We start from the raw sequence: 21308 nt of genomic DNA on the forward strand, positions 1-21308 counted from the left end.
CAGTTGGGCGTGAATCAGTTGGTAGGGTTTAGCCAGGCACAAGGGAGCGAGAGTAGCTTTGACATGTAGGATGGCCAATCCGTTTAGCTTGGGAGTAGTACTAGCAGCTCTGATACTTCATGTATAAAAGGAATATTGATGGAGCAGTCTTCTGAGAAATGATGGTATGGTAGTTAGTTCTTTGTGCTTTCCGCTTTTAGAATGGTGCCAAACACAAAATTGCTTGGCAACTTATTTACTGGTTTGGACAATGGAATTTTCTCCATTATTTTCCAGTGTTCTGTTGAATATTTACTAATATCACCATTGTAGTAGCCATTTTAATTTATTTACCTTTTGTTTGATGTCATTGATTGCAGTCCCCACAATTAGTTATTCCACTTACTCCCTATGTGTTCTGTTTCCACTCCTCCTTTCCTAACCCTTCTGAACTTTGTCCTTGGCTAAATGCTGCCCTATAATGGTTGATGTATTCTAAGAAGTGCATACCTCCCTAGTCCTCTGTACACTTTTAGGCCTGTCTCTTGTTTGGTTTTGAATAGAATTTTATGTTCATATTTCATTTTTTATGACAACTTCATAAGGAAGATACTGTGATTTCTTTTACCATTTAACAGATGAGGAAACGGGTTTGGAAGAGTTAAGAACTTGTCACTGTGATAGAGCTGGGGTTCAAAGCAGCTGGTCACCCCCAGAACCTTTGCTCTTAACCTCTGCACTTTAAATCCCTCTGCTATCACATCTTGCTTTTCTCTGCTCATACAAGGCGGCTTCTTCACCATGTTTGTGGGGGAAATGCCAGCATAGTTTAATTGCATTTTTCTGTGAACTTTTGGAAGGACCCTCATATTCTATTTCATACTCTCACCTAAAAGCCATGCGGTAGGTGTTGATTTTTTTATCACACATAACTCATCTTCCTGATTGTTGACTGACCTATGAGAACACGCTAGATAGAGCTCCCCGGTTCCCGCCCCCCTGCTTTTGCTGCCATGAGAAGCTAGAGTAACAGGTTTTGGAATAAACCTGGGGTATATTTATTTTAAACTCGGAGCCACAAAAACCCCAAGTATTGATGACACTTTATATGTGTTTCCTCTTTCTCTCATTTATTTAAGCCCGGTCTTTCCTACCTAGCTTAAAATCTTATACATATATATCTATATTCTTTTTTTAATCATTTTATTAGGGGCTCATACAACTCTTATCACAATCCATACATATATCAATTGTGTAAAGCACATTTGTGCATTCATTGCCCTCATCATTCTTAAAACATCTGCTTTCCACCCAAGCCCCTGGCATCAGCTCTTCATTTTTCCCCCTCCCCGATCCCCCCTCCCTCATGAACTCTTGATCATTTACAAATTATTATTTTGTCATATCTTGCACTCTCCGAGGTCTCCCATTACCCACTTTTCTGTTGTCTGTCCCCCAGGGAGGAGGTTATATGTAGATCCCCCTTTCCAACCTACCTTCCCTCCTCCCTCCCAGTATCACCACTCACACCACTGATCCTGAAGGGATCATCCGCCCTAGATTCCCTGTGTTTCCAGTTCCTATCTGTACCAGTGTCCATCCTCTGGTCTAGCCACATTTGTAAGGTAAAATTGGGATCAGGATAGTGAAGGGGGAGGAAAGCATTTAGGAACCAGAGGAAAGGTATATGTTTCATTGTTACTACATCGTACTGTATCTGGCTATTCTCCTTCCTGAGACCCTTCTGTGAGGGGATCTCCAGTGGCCTACAAATAGGCTTTGAGTCTCCACTCCACACTCTTCCCCCCCCCCCATTCACAATGATAAGATTTTTTGTTCGATGATGTCTGATACCTGATCCCTTCGACACCTCGTGATCGCACCGGCTGGCGTGTTTCTTCCATGTGGGCTTTGTTGATTCTGAGCTACATTATATTTTAATCCGTCAGTGGCCCTCCCTTTTTTACCCTGAATTCCTTTAAATTCATGTGCATTTATTGCTTCTGTGTTTGGTCCATTTTTAATAAAAGATTTCTTTGAGAGTGAGGACAGTTTGGTAAAGTTTGCTATTCAAGAAATGTACTTTGTTGTCCATGCTTTGTCATCTACTAGAATACTTTGCATGTTGAGACCAGAAAGATCTGAATGTTAACTTGCAGAAAGAAAGATTTGTATAGGTCTTAGAGATTTTGCGGACTAAACTGTCTTTACACAGAAACTTTTATCCATGGAAGTAAAGTCATCCCTATTAATGTTTTTTCTGTAAAACAAAACCATCTTTTCTTCCTTGTCTTTTACAGGCACAAGAGGCTGGCCTCGGAGTGTCAATTTTATTATGCGTGAGAGCACTTCAACTCAGATCAAGTGAAGATGAGGAAATGAAGGCATCTGTTTGTAAAACAATTGCTTGCCTTTTACCAGAAGACTTAGAAGTTAGACGGGCCTGTCAGCTGACCGAATTCTTAATCGAACCTAGTTTGGATGGATTTAATATGTTAGAAGAGCTGTATGTGCAACCTGATCAAAAATTTGATGAAGAAAATGCCCCGGTTCCAAATTCTCTCCGATGTGAGCTCTTACTAGCTTTAAAAGCCCACTGGCCTTTTGATCCTGAATTTTGGGACTGGAAGACTTTAAAACGGCACTGCCACCAACTCCTAGGACAAGCAGCTTCAGATTCTGATGATGACCTGAGTGGCTTCGAAATGTCCATTAATGACACGGATGTTTTAGAGTCATTTCTCAGTGACTATGAAGAGAGCAAAGATGATAAACAATATAGAAGAAAAGATATAACCGATCAGCAAAAGGAGAAAAGAGACAAAAAACCCATTGGTTCTTCTGAAAGATACCAGAGGTGGCTTCAGTATAAGTTTTTCTGTTTATTATGTAAGCGAGAATGCATAGAGGCCAGGATTCTTCATCACTCTAAGATGCACATGGAAGATGGCGTTTACACCTGCCCAGTCTGTATTAAAAAATTCAAGAGAAAAGAAATGTTTGTTCCTCATGTGATGGAGCATGTTAAAATGCCACCCAGCAGAAGGGACCGCTCGAGAAAGAAGTTACTGTTGAAAAACTCTCCAAAGGGCATTTGTCCTAAGAGTCCCTCTGCAACGGAGCAAGACCAGTCGTTGGATGAGCAGGCCCGAGGAGAGGCTCATGAATATGTGACATTCAGCAAATTAGAAGACCGCCAACTTCAAGACAGAGATTTGTACCCATGTCCTGGCACAGACTGTTCCCGCGTATTTAAGCAATTTAAATACCTAAGTGTGCATCTTAAAGCTGAACACCAAAATAACGATGAAAACGCCAAGCACTATTTGGATATGAAAAATAGGAGAGAGAAGTGCACTTACTGTCGCCGACATTTCATGTCTGCGTTTCACCTGCGGGAGCATGAACAAGTGCATTGTGGTCCTCAACCTTATATGTGTGTTTCTATAGATTGCTATGCTAGGTTTGGATCAGTGAATGAACTGCTTAACCATAAACAAAAACATGATGATCTACGTTACAAGTGTGAATTAAGCGGCTGTAATATTGTTTTTAGTGATTTGGGACAGCTCTACCACCATGAAGCACAACACTTTAGGGATGCATCTTACACGTGCAACGTTCTTGGCTGTAAAAAGTTCTACTATTCCAAAATTGAGTACCAGAATCACCTCTCAATGCATAATGTTGAAAGCTCAAATGGAGATGTGAAGAAACCAGTGAAGCTTGAAGAGCCTGCAACAAGCGAGAAGCAAGATTGTCTTGATCAGCCCCATATACTTGACCAAAGTGATAAATCACATTTACCAGAGGATCTTTTCTGCCCAGAATCAGGTAGCTCTCAACTAGATGCAGAGACTGCAGAGAACCAGCTGAAAGAAAACAGTGACAGTAATTCCAGCGACCAACTCAGTCAGAGCTCTTCAGCTTCCATGAATGAAGAGCTAATCGACACACTGGATCAATCTGAAAGCATGCAGGACATATTGTTGCCCCACGAGAAAGGCTTTGCGCCTTCCAGCTTAAAAGAAAACTGCTCCGATGTAGCCGTTTGTTTTGATGGGAATAAGTTTACTTGTGGATTTGATGGCTGTGGTTCCACATACAAAAACGCAAGAGGTATGCAGAAGCACTTACGAAAAGTTCACCCTTACCATCTCCAACCCAAAAAGATAAAGACAAAGGATCTCTTGCCCTGCGTGGATAATGAACACAATGAAACAACTGAAAAGTTTGATGCTGAACATAAACCCAACTCAGATCTCAGCAGTGACTCCCCAGATGAAGGTCCCGATCACAACATTCATTCTAAATGTAAAAGAGAGCATCAAGACTGCTCCTCAGAAGCCTCCGTTTGCGCTTCTAAGAGGCCGTGCACAGAGGATACCATGTTGGAACTTCTCCTACGCTTAAAACATTTAAGCCTGAAAAACTCAATAACACATGGATCTTTCTCAGGGTCATGGCAGGGGTACCCATCCAGTGGTGCTACGTCTCTCCAGCCTGGCTCATCTATCTCAGACCTTAATTTTCAGAATCAGGATGAAAATATGCCAAGTCAATACCTTGCACAGTTGGCGGCTAAGCCTTTCTTTTGTGAGCTTCAAGGGTGCAAATATGAGTTTGTGACCAGAGAGGCTTTGTTAATGCATTATCTTAAGAAGCATAATTATTCAAAAGAGAAAGTTCTCCAGTTGTCCATGTTTCAACATCGCTATTCTCCTTTCCAGTGTCACATTTGCCAAAGGTCATTTACAAGAAAAACACACCTTCGGATACATTATAAAAATAAACATCAAATTGGCAATGACAGAGTAACCCAAAAACTCTTGGACAATGAAAAATGTGATCACGAAGGCCCATGCTCAGAAGACAGGTTGAAAGGTGATTGTTCCACAGAACTTGGAGGTGACCCCAACAGCACTTCAGAGAAACCACACTGTCACGCTAAAAAAGACGATTGCAGTTCAGAAACAGACTTGGAGTCATCTTGTGAAGAAACCGAAAGTAAGACATCTGATATTTCATCGCCAGTAGGTAGCCACAGAGAAGAGCAAGAAGGCCGAGAGGGGAGGGGAAGCCGGAGGACTGTGGCTAAGGGAAATCTGTGCTACATTCTGAACAAATACCACAAACCATTCCACTGTATTCACAAGACTTGCAACTCCTCATTTACCAATCTCAAAGGCTTGATCCGTCACTACAGAACTGTGCATCAGTACAACAAAGAACAATTATGTTTAGAGAAAGACAAAGCGAGAACCAAAAGGGAACTTGTCAAATGTAAAAAGATATTTGCTTGCAAATATAAGGAATGTAATAAGCGCTTCCTATGTTCCAAAGCTCTTGCTAAGCACTGCAGTGACTCTCATAACCTAGACCATATTGATGAGGAGCCAAAAGTCCTTTCTGAAGCGGAATCTGTGGCAAAGTTTTCTTGTAGCCAGCCTCAGTGCCCTGCTGTTTTTTATACATTCAGTAAGTTGAAGCAGCACTTGATGGAACAACATAATATCGAAGGAGACATACATTCAGATTATGAAATTCATTGTGATCTTAATGGCTGTGGACAGATTTTCACCCATCGTAGTAACTACTCCCAACATGTATATTACCGACATAAAGACTGTTACGATGATCTGTTTCGAAGCCAGAAAGTAGCAAATGAAAGGCTACTAAGGAGTGAAAAGGTGTGTCAGACAACCAACACTCAGGGGAATGGACATCAGAACACCAGGAGGTCATTGAGTACCAAGGCTAAAAAATGTGGTTTATTCAAAGACAAGAAAACTCCAATTGCCTTGAAAACAAGAGCTGAAGCCCTCCATATGTGTGTGGAGCAGTCTGAGCACACACAGTACCCCTGCATGGTTCAAGGGTGCTTATCCGTGGTGAAGTTGGAAAGCAGCATTGTGAGACATTACAAACGTACTCATCAGATGAGTAGTGCGTATTTAGAGCAACAGTTGGAAAAACTTGTTGTTTGCGTTAAGTACGGTACCAAAATTAAAGAGGAGTCCCCCTCTGAAGTGGAGCCCTGTATAAAGCAAGAAAACGGAAACTGTGAGTCAGAGCGCACAGCGCACAGCCATTCCCTGGGCAACAGCAGCACACCTGTCCAGAGCACTGATTCCGCTCATCTGGGTGGACAGGACAGAAGTCAGAAAGGATGTACAGAAAGCAAACCAGTATTTGATGCAGATACCCTGCTCTACAGGGGGACTTTGAAATGTAACCACGGCTCAGAAACCACTTCTTTGGAACAATGTAATACAGTTCAGCCTCCTTCCTGTAAAATAGAAAATTCCATACCTAATCCCAGTGGGACTGAAAGCGGGACTTATTTCACAAGTTTCCAGCTGCCTTTACCAAGGATCAAAGACTCAGAAACTGGGCAGCATATTTCAGGGCAAGAAAACACTGTTAAGAATCCAACCAATCCAGTCTCAAAAGAAAATTTTAGGAAGCAGTCACAGCCCAGATCATTTGATCTTAAGACTTACAAGCCTATGGGGTTTGAATCTTCATTTCTGAAGTTTATTCAGGAAAGTGAAGAGAAAGACGATGATTTTGATGATTGGGAGCCTTCAGAACACTTACCATTAAGTAACTCTTCACAGCCCAGTAATGACTTAACAGGGAATGTTGTGGCAAATAATATGGTGAATGACAGTGACCCTGCAGTTGACATACCTCATTCTTCCAGTGACTCTGCAATTCATGAGAACTTGGCTGCGATCCCACCTTTAATAGAAGCTGAGACAGCAACAGGTCCTTCCTTGGAAAACCTTAGGGTTGTATTGGACAAAGCATTAACGGACTGTGGAGAACTTGCCTTAAAACAACTTCATTATCTTCGGCCAGTTGTTGTCCTTGAAAGGTCTAAGTTTTCCACCCCACTTTTAGACTTGTTTCCAACAAAAAAGACAGATGAACTTTGTGTAGGAAGTTCCTAAATAGCAATTTTGTTTTAGAAACAGACTGGCTCCAACACTGCAACATTGGGACAATTGCCAACAGAACAAAGGCTGAGAACCAGCTACACTGTTGTTTAGGGTAGAATAGGCTGTGTATTTACATGAATGTATAATATCTGTCAGCAGTATTGGCTGAGTCCATTAGCTCTCCAGTTGGTTTGTTGATTGGGTTTTTTTGTTATTAAAACAAAGAAATGGAACTGTACTCTTGTTTGGTGCTAATTAATACATCAAAATATACTGGGGCTTCCTTTTTCAAATTAAGTGTGCATGATTGTATATGGAACAAATACTGAGGTCCCAGGGTGGGAGGGCTAGGGAAAGGGATACGGAGTTATTACTTGACTTGAATGTGCACCTAAGGGTGCTTTGTGTAATATATTGTACACTACAGCATCTTATATTTTTTGAGTTGAGTTTCAATAAATTACAATTTTTCACCCATATCTGGTTTACTCATAGCGAGTTTTCATGCTGTACCTGTGCTGGAATTGCACTTGTATTTTCTAGAATGGACACTCCTATTTTACCCAATAATTTACAATTTGTGTATTAACCCAGTCATTCAAATAACAGTTCTTTTTTTAATAACCATTGTGTTTTTCAAAGCTTAGTGAAAATTCTAAGATTGAGTAACCCTAAGAAGTGAAAATAGCTCCCAGAGAAGAAGACTCAGAAGTTGGCCAAGTGGAAAGGAATGTGTATACCAAGCAAGAGGTGAAGGGCGCAGCAAATCCAGAGGTATGAAGACATGTTTTCCAGGGAACAGTGAATAGCGGTTGGGGGTTGGGCGGGAGCATTAGGGGATGAGATGATTATAGCGCTAGGTAAGCCAGAGCCAAAGCCTGGACACAAGGAGTTTAGTGAGTAGGCAGCTGAACCTTTAAATGGTGTTAGGCAAAGTAACATTCAAATTAATATTGATCAATTGCTTGAAATGTGGAATGTGATTTAAGTGACTAAACATTACCAGAAACAGTAGATAAGAAGATTTGAAATAATTGAAGCAAACTTGATAAAGGTTGAGGGCCTACTGACAATTGCATCAGGAATTGGGGAGAGTAGATTAAATTAGAGCTTTGATAAGACAATTATTGAGCCTTGGGAGAAGGAGAACGGAGGATTTACAGATTTGATGGTGATGCAGTTATTAAGGTGGGAAGCTAGGCAGGGAGGGGAGTTTTTTGCAGAGGGTATGGGAAAACCAAGAAGAGTTTGACCTTTGAATGAGTTGGGTTTCAGTGGACAGTGGGTAAAGATAAGAATAGCGATACGGTCTAACATGGGTCCTCAAGCTTTTTAAACGGGGCCAGTTTACTACCCCTTACACCCTTTGGAGGGCCGGACTATAGTTTAAAAACTATGAACAAATTCCTATGCACACTGCACATTTCTTATTTTGAAGTAAAACCAAAACAGGGCAGAAACACTGGGCGGCCTTGATAAATATTCTCGGCAGGCCGCATGTGACCTGCAGGGCGTAGTTTGAGGACCCCTGGTCTAACTCATACGGCAGTTTGAGCCTTAGTTCTTTTTTTTTAAATCATTTTATTGGGGGCTCGTAGAGTTCTTAGCACAATCCATAGATACATCCATTGGGTCAAGCACATATGTATATTTGTTGCCATCATTTTTAAAACATTTTCTTTCTATTCGGACCCTTGGTATCAGCTTCTCATTTTTCCCCTCCCTCCCTGATGAATCCTTGATAATTTATAGATGATTATTATTTTTTCATGGCTTACACCGACAGATGTCTCCCTTGACCCACTTTTCTGTTGTCTGTCCCCCAAGGAGGGGGTTATATGTAGATCCTTGTGATCAGTTCCCCCTTCCTCCCCCCACCTTCCCCTTTCCCTCTTGGTATGGCTACTCTCAATATTGGTCCTGAGGGGGTTATGTGTCCTGGATTCCCTGTGTTTCCAGTTCTTATCTGTACCCGTGTACATGCTCTGGTCTAGTCAGATCTGTAAGGTAAAATTAGGGTCATGATAGTAAATAGGAGGAAGCATTAAAGAACTAGAGGAAAGTTGTATGTTTCATCGTTGCTACATTGCACGGACTGGCTTGTCTCCTCCCCGCGACCCTTCTGTAAAGGGATGTCCACTTGCCTACAGATGGGCTTTGAGTCTACACTCCGCACTCCCCCTCAGTCACAATGATGATTGTTCTGGGCTTTTGATGCCTGATACTTGATCCTATGAACACCTCATGATCACACAGGCTGGTGTGCTTCTTCCATGTGGGTTTTGTTGCTTCTCATCTAGGTGGCCGCTTGTTTGTCCTCAAGCCTTTTAAGACCCCAGATACGATATCTTTTGATAGCCAAGTACCATCAGCTTTCTTTACCACATTTGCTTATGCACCCTCTTTGTCTTCAGTGATTGTGCCGGGAAGGTGAGCATCATGGAATGCCAGGTTAATTGAACAAAGTGTTCTTGCATTGAGGGTGTACTTGAGTAGAGGCCCAATGTCCATCTGCTACCTTACTACTAAATCTGTAAACATGCACATAGATCTATTTCCCCATCCTCATATATATTTACATATGTACATGCCTATATTTAGACCTCTATAAATGCCCTTTGCTTTCTAGTCCTTTCCTCTTTCATTTTACTTTCCTCTTGTCCCACTATCATGTTCAGCCTTCATTGGGTTTCTGTAATTCCTCTCAGTTACATCGACCTCGATCAAACCCCACCAGGCCTCCTACACCCTCCTCGCCATTGAGTTTAAATCATTTGTTGTTTCCTTGTCCCTGGGTTTGTTAACACCCATTTCCTTTCCCCTGCCTCCCTCTTTCCCATGTCCACTTGGAACCTCGGTCTGTTGTTTTCTCCTCCAAATTGTTTATCCCACCTATTTTCTCTAGAGAGACATGCAGAGATAATAATATGCACCCAAAAAATATAGCAAACAAAGCAACAAAGGAAAACCACAATAAAAATGACCACACAAAAAAAGGAAAGCCTATAAATAGTTCAAGGTCTGTTTGTTGACCTTTAGGAGTGTTTTCCCTTTGAGTCTGATGGGGTGCCATGCCCTGGCCCCAAAGTCTATTTTCGGTATTCCCTGGGCACTTAATTGCTCTGCTCCCCTTGCTGTTCTGTTGCACACCCTTAGTGTTTCACCTGGGTGTGGTGGGGTCAGATCAGGCACAATTCTCACACTGTCTCCAGTGTTGTCCCATGTAGCACTATGGGTCAATGAGGGATGTTGTGTCTCACAGTGGGGCCAGCCCTGTGGTCCTCTGTGCATTGGCTGCTCTGAGCAGGAATATCGTCCTCGGGGCTTGGTGGCCCAGGATGTGCTTCACTTTCTCTCTCTCCCCCTTCATTTGCTCCCGTGTGCACTCATTAGACATGTCCCTCTCCCTGAGCTGTAGCTTCAGTGCTGTCCTCTGAAATGAATTCTTCTGGAGGGGAGAGGGGGTCAGCTTCCGTTCTTGTGAAGTAGTCAGCTACTTTTTTTCACTGGTAATGAAGTGACAATCCCAACAGCATTTTCCTGCTCCTGTAGTTAGGTATTGAAGAGCTTTTTCCCCGATTCGAATGTTTTGTAACTTAGGGGACATGGATTTCCCACCAACATTTTCAGCCCTTGGGTTTCTTGGGAAGTTAGTATAACTGAAGAAGTGGATCTCACCCCACCAATTCTACCAGCAGTCCGTTGGAACATATGTGCCCCAGAGAATTCTATAAAAATTTATATCACCTCAAGAAAACTTTCCCTCTTGATTTCAGTATGCCCTTCCATCACTGAAGACATGTGGCATCAACAAAAATTCACAACAGAAAATCATTTCACCATAGAAGGGTTAAATGTCTCCCTGTTTTTTCAACTCTTCAGGAATTTAATTTTGCCACCTCCTTGTTTAAAATCTAAAACAATCCACCATGCCCAAGCAGGGTACTAGTTCAGGTCAGAACTTTGAACTGGTCCAATCTGATTTGACTGCTAACAATTTGCTTTTTTACCCTAGATTTACTTAGTCAGAATCCACATTCAACCAAATACCTGGATTTGTTGATCTTGTTCAAATGTAGATTGGGTTCACTTCTGGGACTTGGGCGCAAGTCTCAGTAGGGGTTGAACCAGAATGAACTGTTTGGAAGCCCTGATTCAAGTAACAGGATTCTTGGAAGACAGCTGTTAGAAACTGGGCTCTAACCTTGGAAGCCGAGGCCACTGCTGATTCCTTGGGATTTTCAGCTAACTTCCTCTTGAAGGTTTCAGTGTTCTCACTACCAGAGGGAGAAGGTATGCTTAAAGCTTCCATTCTGTGCTTTGAGATGGGAACCACCTGTTGACCCAACTTTTTGAGCTCTTCACATGGGCGAGAGGAAGAGATTCAAATTTCATCCCAGAACAAGAGAAAACTACTAAATTGCTTATGGCTGATCTATATCCATTCATAATCATCACATATTTCCTACCCTCTGGAAGAACCAAGCGAGTCCAAGGTGGAGCCTAGCTCTCATTTCCAGAACCCAGCTGGCAGTCTACTTTAATACAAGCCTTTTCTATTTCAGTAAGAACACTAACTTCATCTTTATTGAAGATGATATTTCATGTTCAAAGCAGCAGGTTGCTATTTTTGTAGCTCTCAGTAATCCCTTTTAATAGATGATTGGGGTTTGCTTCAGCCCTGGCACAGAGCTGAAAGGCTTTGTTTTCAAAGCCCTTCTCGTTAAAAGACAAACCCCTATCATGGTGGGCAGAAATTGAGGTTAATCCAGTCTGTCTTGCCTTTTCCCAGAAGTCCATTGCTTTGGTGTCCATTTTCATGAGAACTTGTGAAGGAGAGGATGGGGAATGGTGAGCCCTTAAGTTATTAGCCTTCTTAGCTCCCCATCCCATCCCCTTCAGTCTAAGTTGCCTAACTTCTGACCTGCCATGGCCATATGCTATTCTAGTCTTCATAGTGGAGGTGTAACCATTCACTAAATGTTTAAATACATTTTTGAAGATCTGGATATTTCTGGAGATTGCAATATCAAAGCTATATTTGTCAAAGTAAGTACAGAAAGCACAACTGCCCCCACAGGGTTCCCAAGATGTAAATCTGCACAGAAGCAGACTGCATCTCTCCCCTATGGTTAACAGCCAAGGTCTTTAACAACTGCACCACCAGAACTCTGTCCACGAATGTCAGTGGGCACTTTGTTCTATGGGTCACAAAGGATAATGGTGAAAGGAGGACCAGAGTATCTTAGAACATATTAAAAAAAAGAAGAAGAACATATTCGAAGTATGGCAGAGGACCAGCAGAATGGACGTCTCTTGTAGCTGGGTAGAAATACAGAATTTCAGACCGCACCCCATGGCTACTGGGTGGAAAATGTGTATTCAGAAGATTCATGGACACAGAGAAGTTCTAGAGGCACTAGCCTCAAGTACATGTAGGAAGTGCTGTGAGAATTCAGGGTAATTGCTAACAGTTTTTAGCTCTTTCATAAAATTAACTCGCTGAATTTTCATAACCCTACAAAGTAGGTACTATTATTATCCTTACTTGACAGTTGAGAAACTTGCAATAAAATGTCTTGCCAAACTAACAGGCTAGGAAGAGATTGCTCCCAGTTTTCAATCTCTTCTGACTGAAAGTATCCGAGGAGCGGCCTGGGAGAGAGTAACCATTGGAAAGGTTGCAGGTGTATTTGGAGGCCCCCAAACAGCATGGTTTTGTAACTAAACAGTACAGTGTCTGGACAGTGAGAGCATTGGAAGTACTCAGGTAAGACCCAGGTCTTTGAGGTCCAAGTTCACAGCCCTATATCCAGTGTTCATGTTTCTGTGAATGACGTGTAACCTGTGAAGTAGGTTTGCCTTTAGAAATGTTCAGTTTCCTCTCCTCCCCCTTTCTCACTGTCTCCCAGAAGTAGACATGTGAAGGCTCTTAACTCACTGATTGAGAGGCCAGTGTTCACTATTGTGTCGAGTTGGATCTAGAAACTGGCTTCCTTGTTTCTGGCCTGCTTGGTACTTGCTTGGAGGAGTGGATTCTGGGACAAGACTGCACTTTGAGATCTGAACCACTTTGAAGAAGGTAACCAGGATAGGCAGATGTAGAACGCCAAAATGTGTTTGATGGGTTTAACCTGGAAAAGAAGACAAGACTAAGAAAACTATCTGAATAATAAGGAACCAGATCTTTGCTAAACATGTTGTGTTTCCTTGCCCCTGCGGATAGGTGTTGAGTAAGACACACTAAGGCATGTTCCTGTATTATGGACATCACAGTCATAGGGAAAATAGGCATTAAACAAGTCACTACAAATAATTAGGTAAAAGATGCAAAGGAAAAATTAATAAAATGAAAAAAAGGTGTAAATGAGGCTCCAGGTGATTGGGATAAAAAAATAACATTTTCCTGAGGAGGAGCCCTGGTGGCACTGTGTGATAAGCATTGGGGTGCTCACAGCAAAGTCGGCAGTTGAACCCACCAGCCGCAGAGGGAGAAGGCTCAAGACTGTTCCGTAAAGATGTGTACACCCTTGGTAGCACTGGACTGCCAGTTGGGATGTATGCTGCTTAACCCAGCTGCTGCTCTGCTCAGAGGAGGTTACCTATTCCGGTGAGGGCTCTGGACTGGTTCAGTCTGGTTTGACTCCCTGCTAACAATTTGCTTTTTTTTACCCTAGATTTACTAGCGTTGCTATGAGTCAGAATAGTTTGGTTCCTTGAGGATACTGAAGCTGCAGTATGAAGAATCAATATGAGTGGGCCAGGCAAAGAAAGATGATAACCAGTTGTATGCAAAGGCTTGGCGGTGCAACAGCTTGGTATAGTAGAGGAATTTGCAAGTCCAGTGTAGCTGGAGTTGAGAGAATAAAATGGGAAAAGGGATGGAGAACAGGTTGGGTAAGTGAGCACAATTTTGGTCTTTTAACACCTCCGAGCCATGATCTAGATTTTGGATTTATTTTGAAAGGCATTTTGAGCCTACTGAAGACTTCAAAGTAGGTGTTTCGTATGTCAGTCCGCCTCAACAGTGTGACATGGAAGATGAGTGAAACTACTGAAGGGGGGGTTGGGGAGGGCGGTCTGAAGGGAGCCACCACTTCCTGTCTTAGTTAATAAGTTTATCATCGGAGGTGTTACAGTGTCCAAGAGAGAGGAATCAAACACGAGATGCATGTTTTAACTAGATTCTCTTAATTTTTAATTGATCATTCTATTGGAGGCTCTGACAGATACTATAACAATCCATAAATCAATTGTTATCAAGCACACTTACACTTGTACACATGTTGCCATCATCATTTTCAAAACATTTTCTACTTGAGCCTTGGTATCAGCTCCTCTGTTTTCCCTTCCCTCTCCCATAGATTTCACCTTAACGTAAGTACAGTCAGTCCAATACCATATAGTCTCACTCTCGGTGTAGCCTTCATACCTCCCCTTCCTGCTATTCCATCTCCTCCAAGCTTCCGTATTCCTGCTAACTTCAAGTTGATCAGAATGAACCAATGTCTAACTCCTCACGCCATCTTCTATAACATCAGGCCTTTTTAAAAAAATAGTATGTTATTGTGTTTTTGGTGAAAGTTGACACAAGATTCCCATTTGGCAATTTGTACAAAGAATTTTCAATCCCCTTAGTTATGTTTTCCACGGTGTGTCAGCATTTTTTTAATGCATTCCATTCGTCCCTGTTTGTCTTCTCATCTTACCTTAAGAGTATGTGTTGAGCTGGTATCATAGGGGGTTTTCAGTTGAGCACCGTATTCATATATCATCTTGCTGCTGTGTGCAAATTGTTATTTCACTAAAAGGACATCAAATCATTTTTTAAAGTATTTTTATGTTAATACCTATGCTGTGAAGTAGCATTCTAATTGACTATATATCAAAATGATAATTAAATATTAACAAAGGCAAAAAAAGTTTTGTTAGAGCTAACCCTTTCTCTCCTTCCTTTCCCCCCGTTCTTCCCCTTGGTGCAAAGTCTCCTTTAGATTTTTGCAGCATTTATACTCTGATCTCACAAGTTATATTGTACAATTGGTACGGGAACTCTTTGGAGGGATGTCTTAAGTCTTCATGATAGGTACCACAGTACAGGACTGATTAGTAATTACCAATAATAGGCACTAGTAAACAAAAATGGGTACTAGTAAATGGTAAGTGCTAGTTTGGAAATAATTGATTTGATACTTTGTCATTTGGGTTTCAATATTGCATACTGTTTATAAAGTGCTTAGAAAATGAATAAAAAACAAACCCACGGCCATTGAGTCAATTCTGACTCATACGGACCCTATTTGTGTAGCGTTTCCAAAGCTGTCCATCTTTATTGGAGCAGCTCGTTTCCTCTTTCTCCCAAGTAGCTTGTGAGTTCATCAATTGGTGGAAATGTTCTATACACTGTTCAGTATGATAGCCACTAGCCACGTGTGCTTCCATTCAATTTGAACTAAAATGCCAAATACAGCTTCTCAGTAGCACGATCCACATTTTAAGTGGCAACCATGTTGGACAGGCAATATGGAGTATTTCCATCTGCAGAAAGCAACAGGACTGAACGGAAAACCCAGTAGAGAGCGTAGTGGTTTTGCGAGAGTTCGCTAGCTGAGTGAAGAGCAAGCTGACCTTCAGAAGAATGACATCACAAAGCAGTGGCTCACAATGGCGACAGAACACCTGGAGTTCCAGACTGCTCTCCTAAGTCATATCCAGGGTCCTGAAGCCTCTGCACATGTAGCTCCTGGAGCTGCAGTTACCTGAAAATGTCGACATTGCCTCCTTCATCCTGGGAAGACATTATAGATACTCTCTCTCTCAGCACAATATGGAATTGGCTACAAGCAACTCTTCTGAGAGAAACTAGTGAGCCCCAGCAAACACATTTGGGGATACTACATAGTATTGCTCCGACTGTGCAAGTTTTCCTGAGGATTTGCTTTTTTATCTTGTTGACAATAGGATTATATGCCTTATCGAAAAGAAGTATTCGGTCAATTCAGGTTATACTCTTTTGTTACAAAGAAATTTAAATAGTTATACATTGAAATGTTATTTCAATTGTTTTTCTCCCATATACCTGCCACCTAGTTTTGAGGTCATGCAGGTGAGCAAGGGAGAGCCCTTGTCTCTGAAGTTGGTTGAAATGGGGTTACCTTGAAAGGATCTGCTGATTAGGTTTGGGGCATAAAAGTGTTTTTTTCTCACAATGGTCTTTGGCTTGTTTGCTGTCATTTTAAAAACTCAAACAAGTGAATAATCCGAGAAGGCAACCTTAGCTCAAAATTTATTTGATCATTTTGTCACCTTATGCCTACTATGTGCCAGACTCTCTGTAAAACTCACTGTCCTGACTCCTGGTGACTTTATAAGACAGGGAAGAACTGCCCCTCTGGGTTTCTTACAACTCAAGGAAGTAGAAAGCCTCATTGTTGCCCCTTTGAGCTATTGGTGGTTTCGAACTGCTAACAAGGTTGTGGTTAGCAGCCCAATAAGTAACCATTTCAGCACCAGACCTGCTGTAGAGAACCTTTTATAGGATAGACATTGCAAGATGCGCCCTTCCTGTGACCTGTCGCTACTGTGGAGGCTTGTGTAATCACAAAAGTCATTGCAGTTTCCACATTAGTTCCTTGCGTTGAAGACCAAAGACAACGGTCCCTAAACAGATGGGCTCTGCTTGGGAAAGGATGGTAATTGGTGGACTGAGCACCAGTTAGGATTTCACATATTTCAGCTTAATCATGAGGAATGATAGTGCGAGATTAAAGTGCTTTGAGAATCCCAATAAGTCCATGAAATAGAAGTGATTGTCACCAGACAAAAAGGAAACGTGTTCACTGAGGTTCAGGGGGAACTTGAGGAGGCGGTAGGGGTTAATGAGGGCTTGGTAAATGAAGAGAAGTTCTTGTCAGCTGAGGAAACTTGGTTTTTACCTGCCCAGGTTCCAGTAGTTTGTTAAAGCTAGCAAAGCTAGGGTTCAGACTCAGGTTTTAGGATTCCAAATACAGTGCTTCTCTAAAATCTTATTTAACTGCAATCTAGCCATCCTAAAGTCTCAGTAAGAATATATGTGTGCACTGGGTGCACTAACTCAGAGCAAGTTCTCAATGCTCACCTAGTGGGAAAGCCCCGCCCAGCACAGCTTTTCCCCACCGTTATTTTTTTTTTTTTTGGTAGCCCCTCGAATTTTATATGAATTAGATGCCAATAAAATTGTCTTTAAAAAAAAGAATATATGTGTGTGTTGCACAAAACATACTCATGTCTGATTATGTGGTGGCTCTAGTTTGTAAAGCTTTAGTTGAATCAGAAAAGTGAACTGGCCGCCCTGCAGAGGCCCCGCGAGGAAAAGAGGCACTGTAACGGAGTGGCTAGTTGCATGGGTTCGAGTCCGGCTGCCGGGCTGTAAACGTTAAGCCCCAGGTCCTTTTGCTCGCTGTAATCACTTCATCTGTCGAATGGGCTTGCGAACTGTGGCTCCTTCCTGGGTGGTTCTGAGACTTAACGGAGATGATGTGTGCGCGGTGAGTAGGTCCAAATAAGCGCTATCTAATGGTACTAGAGATGATGGTGATAAGGAAAAGGACATTGGCTTAATCCTCAACCTGGCAGGTATCTGTCCTAATTTACTGAATCTTTTTGTTTTGTTTTGTTTTGTTTTGTTTTGTTTTGTTTTACCATGACCAGGAAATTCAGTTTCTTAAACCACTGGTTCCTGCGAGCACACTTAGAAGTCCAAATTTCTGGATTTCAATTCCGGCTCCACCCTTACCAAGTCTATGACAGCATGTGAAGTGTAAGGTGTCTAAGTGGTCGCGCAGTTCTGTTTCCTACATAAACAGGTTCTATATAGGCAAGGGATCTCCTAGCAAGGAGCCCAGAGCATGGCGAACTTTCAAATGGTATCTTGTATTATAATCTTTACTAGTTTAAATGTAAATTGCAGTCCCTGTCCTGCCTACTGGTCTAGTACGTGGTGCAGATAAAAGGAAGAATGTGGGATGCTGCACGAGAACGAGGAGGCTTTCTACTCCTCTAAAGAGTTCCTTTCCGAAACCCGCAGGGCGGTTCCCCCTGCCTTGGAGGTGTGCCATGAGTTAGAATAGACTCAAAGGCTGTGAGCTTGGATTTTTTTCAGGTGTGCAGGCATTTGAGTGTTTTAAGGGGCTGTTATGTTTTGTGTTTTATTTTGCATGTCTGGTAAAGTGTTGCATTTCACATGCACAGGTAAATAACACTTGACTTTTTTTCCCCCTCCTTTTAGAGAATATTATTGTTCATAGCCACACTCTACAAACTGTACAAGAAGGGCTCAGATTTTTTTCAGGCTTTAGTGTCCAACTCGGAAGCAAACGTTTTCTCAACTCAAGAAAGTAAAAATCTCTTCCTGTCCTTGGGTCTACAAGAGAAAATCTTGAAAAAACTCCAGATGGTGGAGAACAAAGTCAAAGACCTGGAGGGGATGATCATTTCTCAAAAGCCTGCTTCTAAGAAAGAGTGCTCCTCCGAGCCCTACTGCAGCTGCTCTGACTGCCAGAGCCCCCTGGCCACATCAGGGTTTACCTCCACGTCCGAAATGTGATGGATTCCACTCTTCCAGGAAAGCACTACTTCCCTCATGTATGTGCCACTGTATCAATAAAGATAGAGAACTATATTGAAATCACCCTGCAGAGATTGGCTTTCTCTTCAGTGGGGCCCAGCTTCCACTTGTGTGGCGGGGTGGGATATACCCTTTCTCTCTAGTCTCAATAATAACTCACTGCCGTTGGGTCAATTCTGACTCATAGTTCTACCGAACAGGGTGTGCTGTTAGGTGCCATCCTTTCAGTTCCAACCCATAACAATCCTATGCACAATAGAACAAAACACTGCCCGGTCCTGCGCCTTCTCTCACAAATGTTCCCATGCTTGAGCCCATTGTTGCAGTCGCTGTCAATCCATGGAATGATGGAGGTGAGGGAGGCACATACCAGCCTTTCCACTCAGTGGATGTGTACCCTGAGAAGAGAGGAACTAATGTAGATGGCAGCATAGAAACCGGGTCTTTCCATTAGTCTAATAGTATGAGCAAGCCATACTTCCCCTGCGCCTCCCAAAAAGTCTGCTTATAATAATTGACAGGCTTAGTCATTCATTATCCAGCATCTAAATGACATCTTTTCATTTGATGTACAAATAGCAATATGCTGATGAGATGATACACTAGTCCCCACAGTGGTGTCTTGGGGCTTTCCAACGGCGATTGTAGTGTTTGCCCACTGCGCTAGGAACCCTAGTGGTGTGGTGGCTGTGCTTTGGGCTGCGATCTGCATGGTCAGCATTTGAAACCACCAGCAGCTTCTTAGGAGGAAGATGGGGTTTCCATTCCCATGAGCAGACCTTGTAAACTCATAGGAGGTTGCTATGAGTCTGTTTGGATTCCATGGGAGTTTTTGTTTGGCCCGCTGCACTAATGTCAACGTGTTGTGTACATGAGACATTGTACAATATACTGTGTGCAAATTAAGGGCACTAGCGAAGAAAGACTGCAGAGACAGTGACATGAAGTTGGCCCAGTGCTATAAACACATCATGAAATGCAAGGCATCTGTGCTGGTGTAAACTTCCACCAAAAACCCACTGCCTTGGACTCACTCCAATTCATAGTGACCTGAGTTTTCCAAGGATATCGCTCTTTATGGGAACACTCAGTCTCATCTTTCTCAAGGAGCTAGTGAGTTTGAACTGACAACCTGGAGGTTAGCTCTTGAATGCTTGGTGAAAGGCGCCACTAGGGCTTCCTTGGTGGTAGCATCGTAAGGTGTGTGTGTGTGTGTGTGTGTGTGTGTGTGTGTGTGTGTGTGTGTGTGTGTGCGCTCACTATTATCTGGAGAATAGAAAATTTCAGGATGGCTGAAAAAGCAAACACTGCATTGAGTCAGGTCCAACTCATTAACCCTGTGGGACGGGTAGAATTTGCCCTGTGGGTTTCCAAGACTCTTAGGGAATAGAAAGCCTCTTCTATGGAGCAGCCTACCATGTAACCCACTATGTCACCAGGGCTCCTGGAATGGTTTTAGCATCAGGTGTATTTCAGGCTGTAATGAACAATTTGGGCTTGAGGCAAAATCCACTAGCCTCATTCTCCAGTCAGCTTTGATCGGTTGGTAAACAGAACAGACGGGAATCATTAGCAATGTTCTGGATCTGACAGTTGAGGAGAGAAGTCTTGACGATGCTGCTGAAGGGATGCTTTGCATTCTTTAAAATCAATGTCATAGTTGTGTCTGTGCCGCGCAGTTGGATGGCAGAGGCTTTGGATAAAATGGAGCAGATTGAATAGGCCCTGGAAAGTGAAGAAAACAAGAGTGAGCCTTAGCTTTCATGACTCAAAGAAATGAGAATATTGAATGATGTCTTCTTTTACTTCATGCTAGCGTCCCAGGATTTACTGTTTACCAGTATGTACATCCTTTGCAACAATTTAAATTTATGATTAAATCCCTCTAGGTAGTTCATTATACATTCGAATAGTTCTGGTAAATTGTAAATAGACCCTGAATTAAAAAAAAATTTATTGGGGGCTCATACAACTCATCGCAATCCATACATCCATCCATTGTGTCAAGCACATTTGTATATTTGTTGCCATCATTTTCAAAACATCTTATTTCTACTTGAGCCCTCGGTATCAGCTTCTCATTTTTCCCTCTCCTTCCCTGATCCCCCATCCCTCACAAACTCTTAATAATTTATAAATTACTGTTTTTTCATGTCTTACACTGATCACTTTCCCTTTACTCATTTTTCTGTTGTCTGCCCCCCTGGGAGGGGGTTATATGTAGATCATAGTGATTGGTTCCCCCCTTTCCTCCCCCACTTCCCTCCCCCTCTTGGTATCAATACTCATTATTGGTCCTGAGGGGTTTATCTGTCCTGGATACCCTGTGTTTTCATTTCATCTGTACCCATGGTACATGCTCTGGTCTAACTAAGGTAGAACTGGGGTTATGATAGTGGGGGGTGCGGGGGTGCGGAGAGGAAGCATTTAAGAACAAGAGGGAAAAAAAAAGAACAAGAGGAAAGTTGTGTGTTTCGTGGGTGCTATACTGCATCTGGACTGGCTTTTCTCCTCCCCGTGACCCTTCTGTAAGACCCTTCGATTTTAAAACACATGCCTCAAATTCACTTTTTACAATGCAGCCAATAAAAGCGACATCATAGCAAGTGAATCTAATGACAGAATGTATACTATGTTCATTGCAACACTGTTCATAACAAGAAGATGAAAACTACGTGCGAACGTGACTCGGTGGATGCATGGAAAGGGAATGCTACTCGGCCAAAAAGAAAGATGAGTCCTGGAAATACTTTATAATGTAAATTAATCTGAGGGACGTG

The 21308-nt window shown here is 42.3% G+C and overlaps 2 protein-coding genes across 2 annotated transcripts in view; both read left to right on the forward strand.

Annotated features, from left to right (window-relative positions):
- The window catches only part of RLF (RLF zinc finger), a 69552-nt gene extending 62190 nt beyond the window's left edge, over positions 1-7362 (forward strand). The window contains exon 8 of the mRNA XM_075554403.1: positions 2280-7362. Within this exon, the coding sequence (XP_075410518.1) occupies positions 2280-6935 (4656 nt within the window). The 3' untranslated portion in view covers positions 6936-7362. The remainder of the gene's footprint in view (positions 1-2279) is intronic.
- Positions 7363-15113: 7751 nt separating this feature from the next.
- On the forward strand, positions 15114-18546 carry TMCO2 (transmembrane and coiled-coil domains 2). Its single transcript, XM_075539336.1, has 2 exons — positions 15114-15925; positions 18190-18546. Exons 1-2 carry the CDS (start codon positions 15689-15691, stop codon positions 18505-18507), a joined length of 555 nt encoding a protein of 184 aa, XP_075395451.1. The 5' UTR covers positions 15114-15688; the 3' UTR covers positions 18508-18546.
- Positions 18547-21308: the final 2762 nt, after the last annotated feature.

Source organism: Tenrec ecaudatus, chromosome 1 (genome assembly GCF_050624435.1).
Source record: "Tenrec ecaudatus isolate mTenEca1 chromosome 1, mTenEca1.hap1, whole genome shotgun sequence".
Lineage (NCBI taxonomy): Eukaryota > Metazoa > Chordata > Mammalia > Afrosoricida > Tenrecidae > Tenrec > Tenrec ecaudatus.

Coding starts and splice junctions, on each gene's coding strand:
- TMCO2 (XM_075539336.1), top strand. CDS start 15,689: ATGTCGACATTGCCTCCTTCATCCTGGGAAGACATTATAGATACTCTC. Junction 15,926..18,189: donor GAAGTATTCGGTCAATTCAG/GTTATACTCTTT, acceptor CCCTCCTTTTAG/AGAATATTATTGTTCATAGC.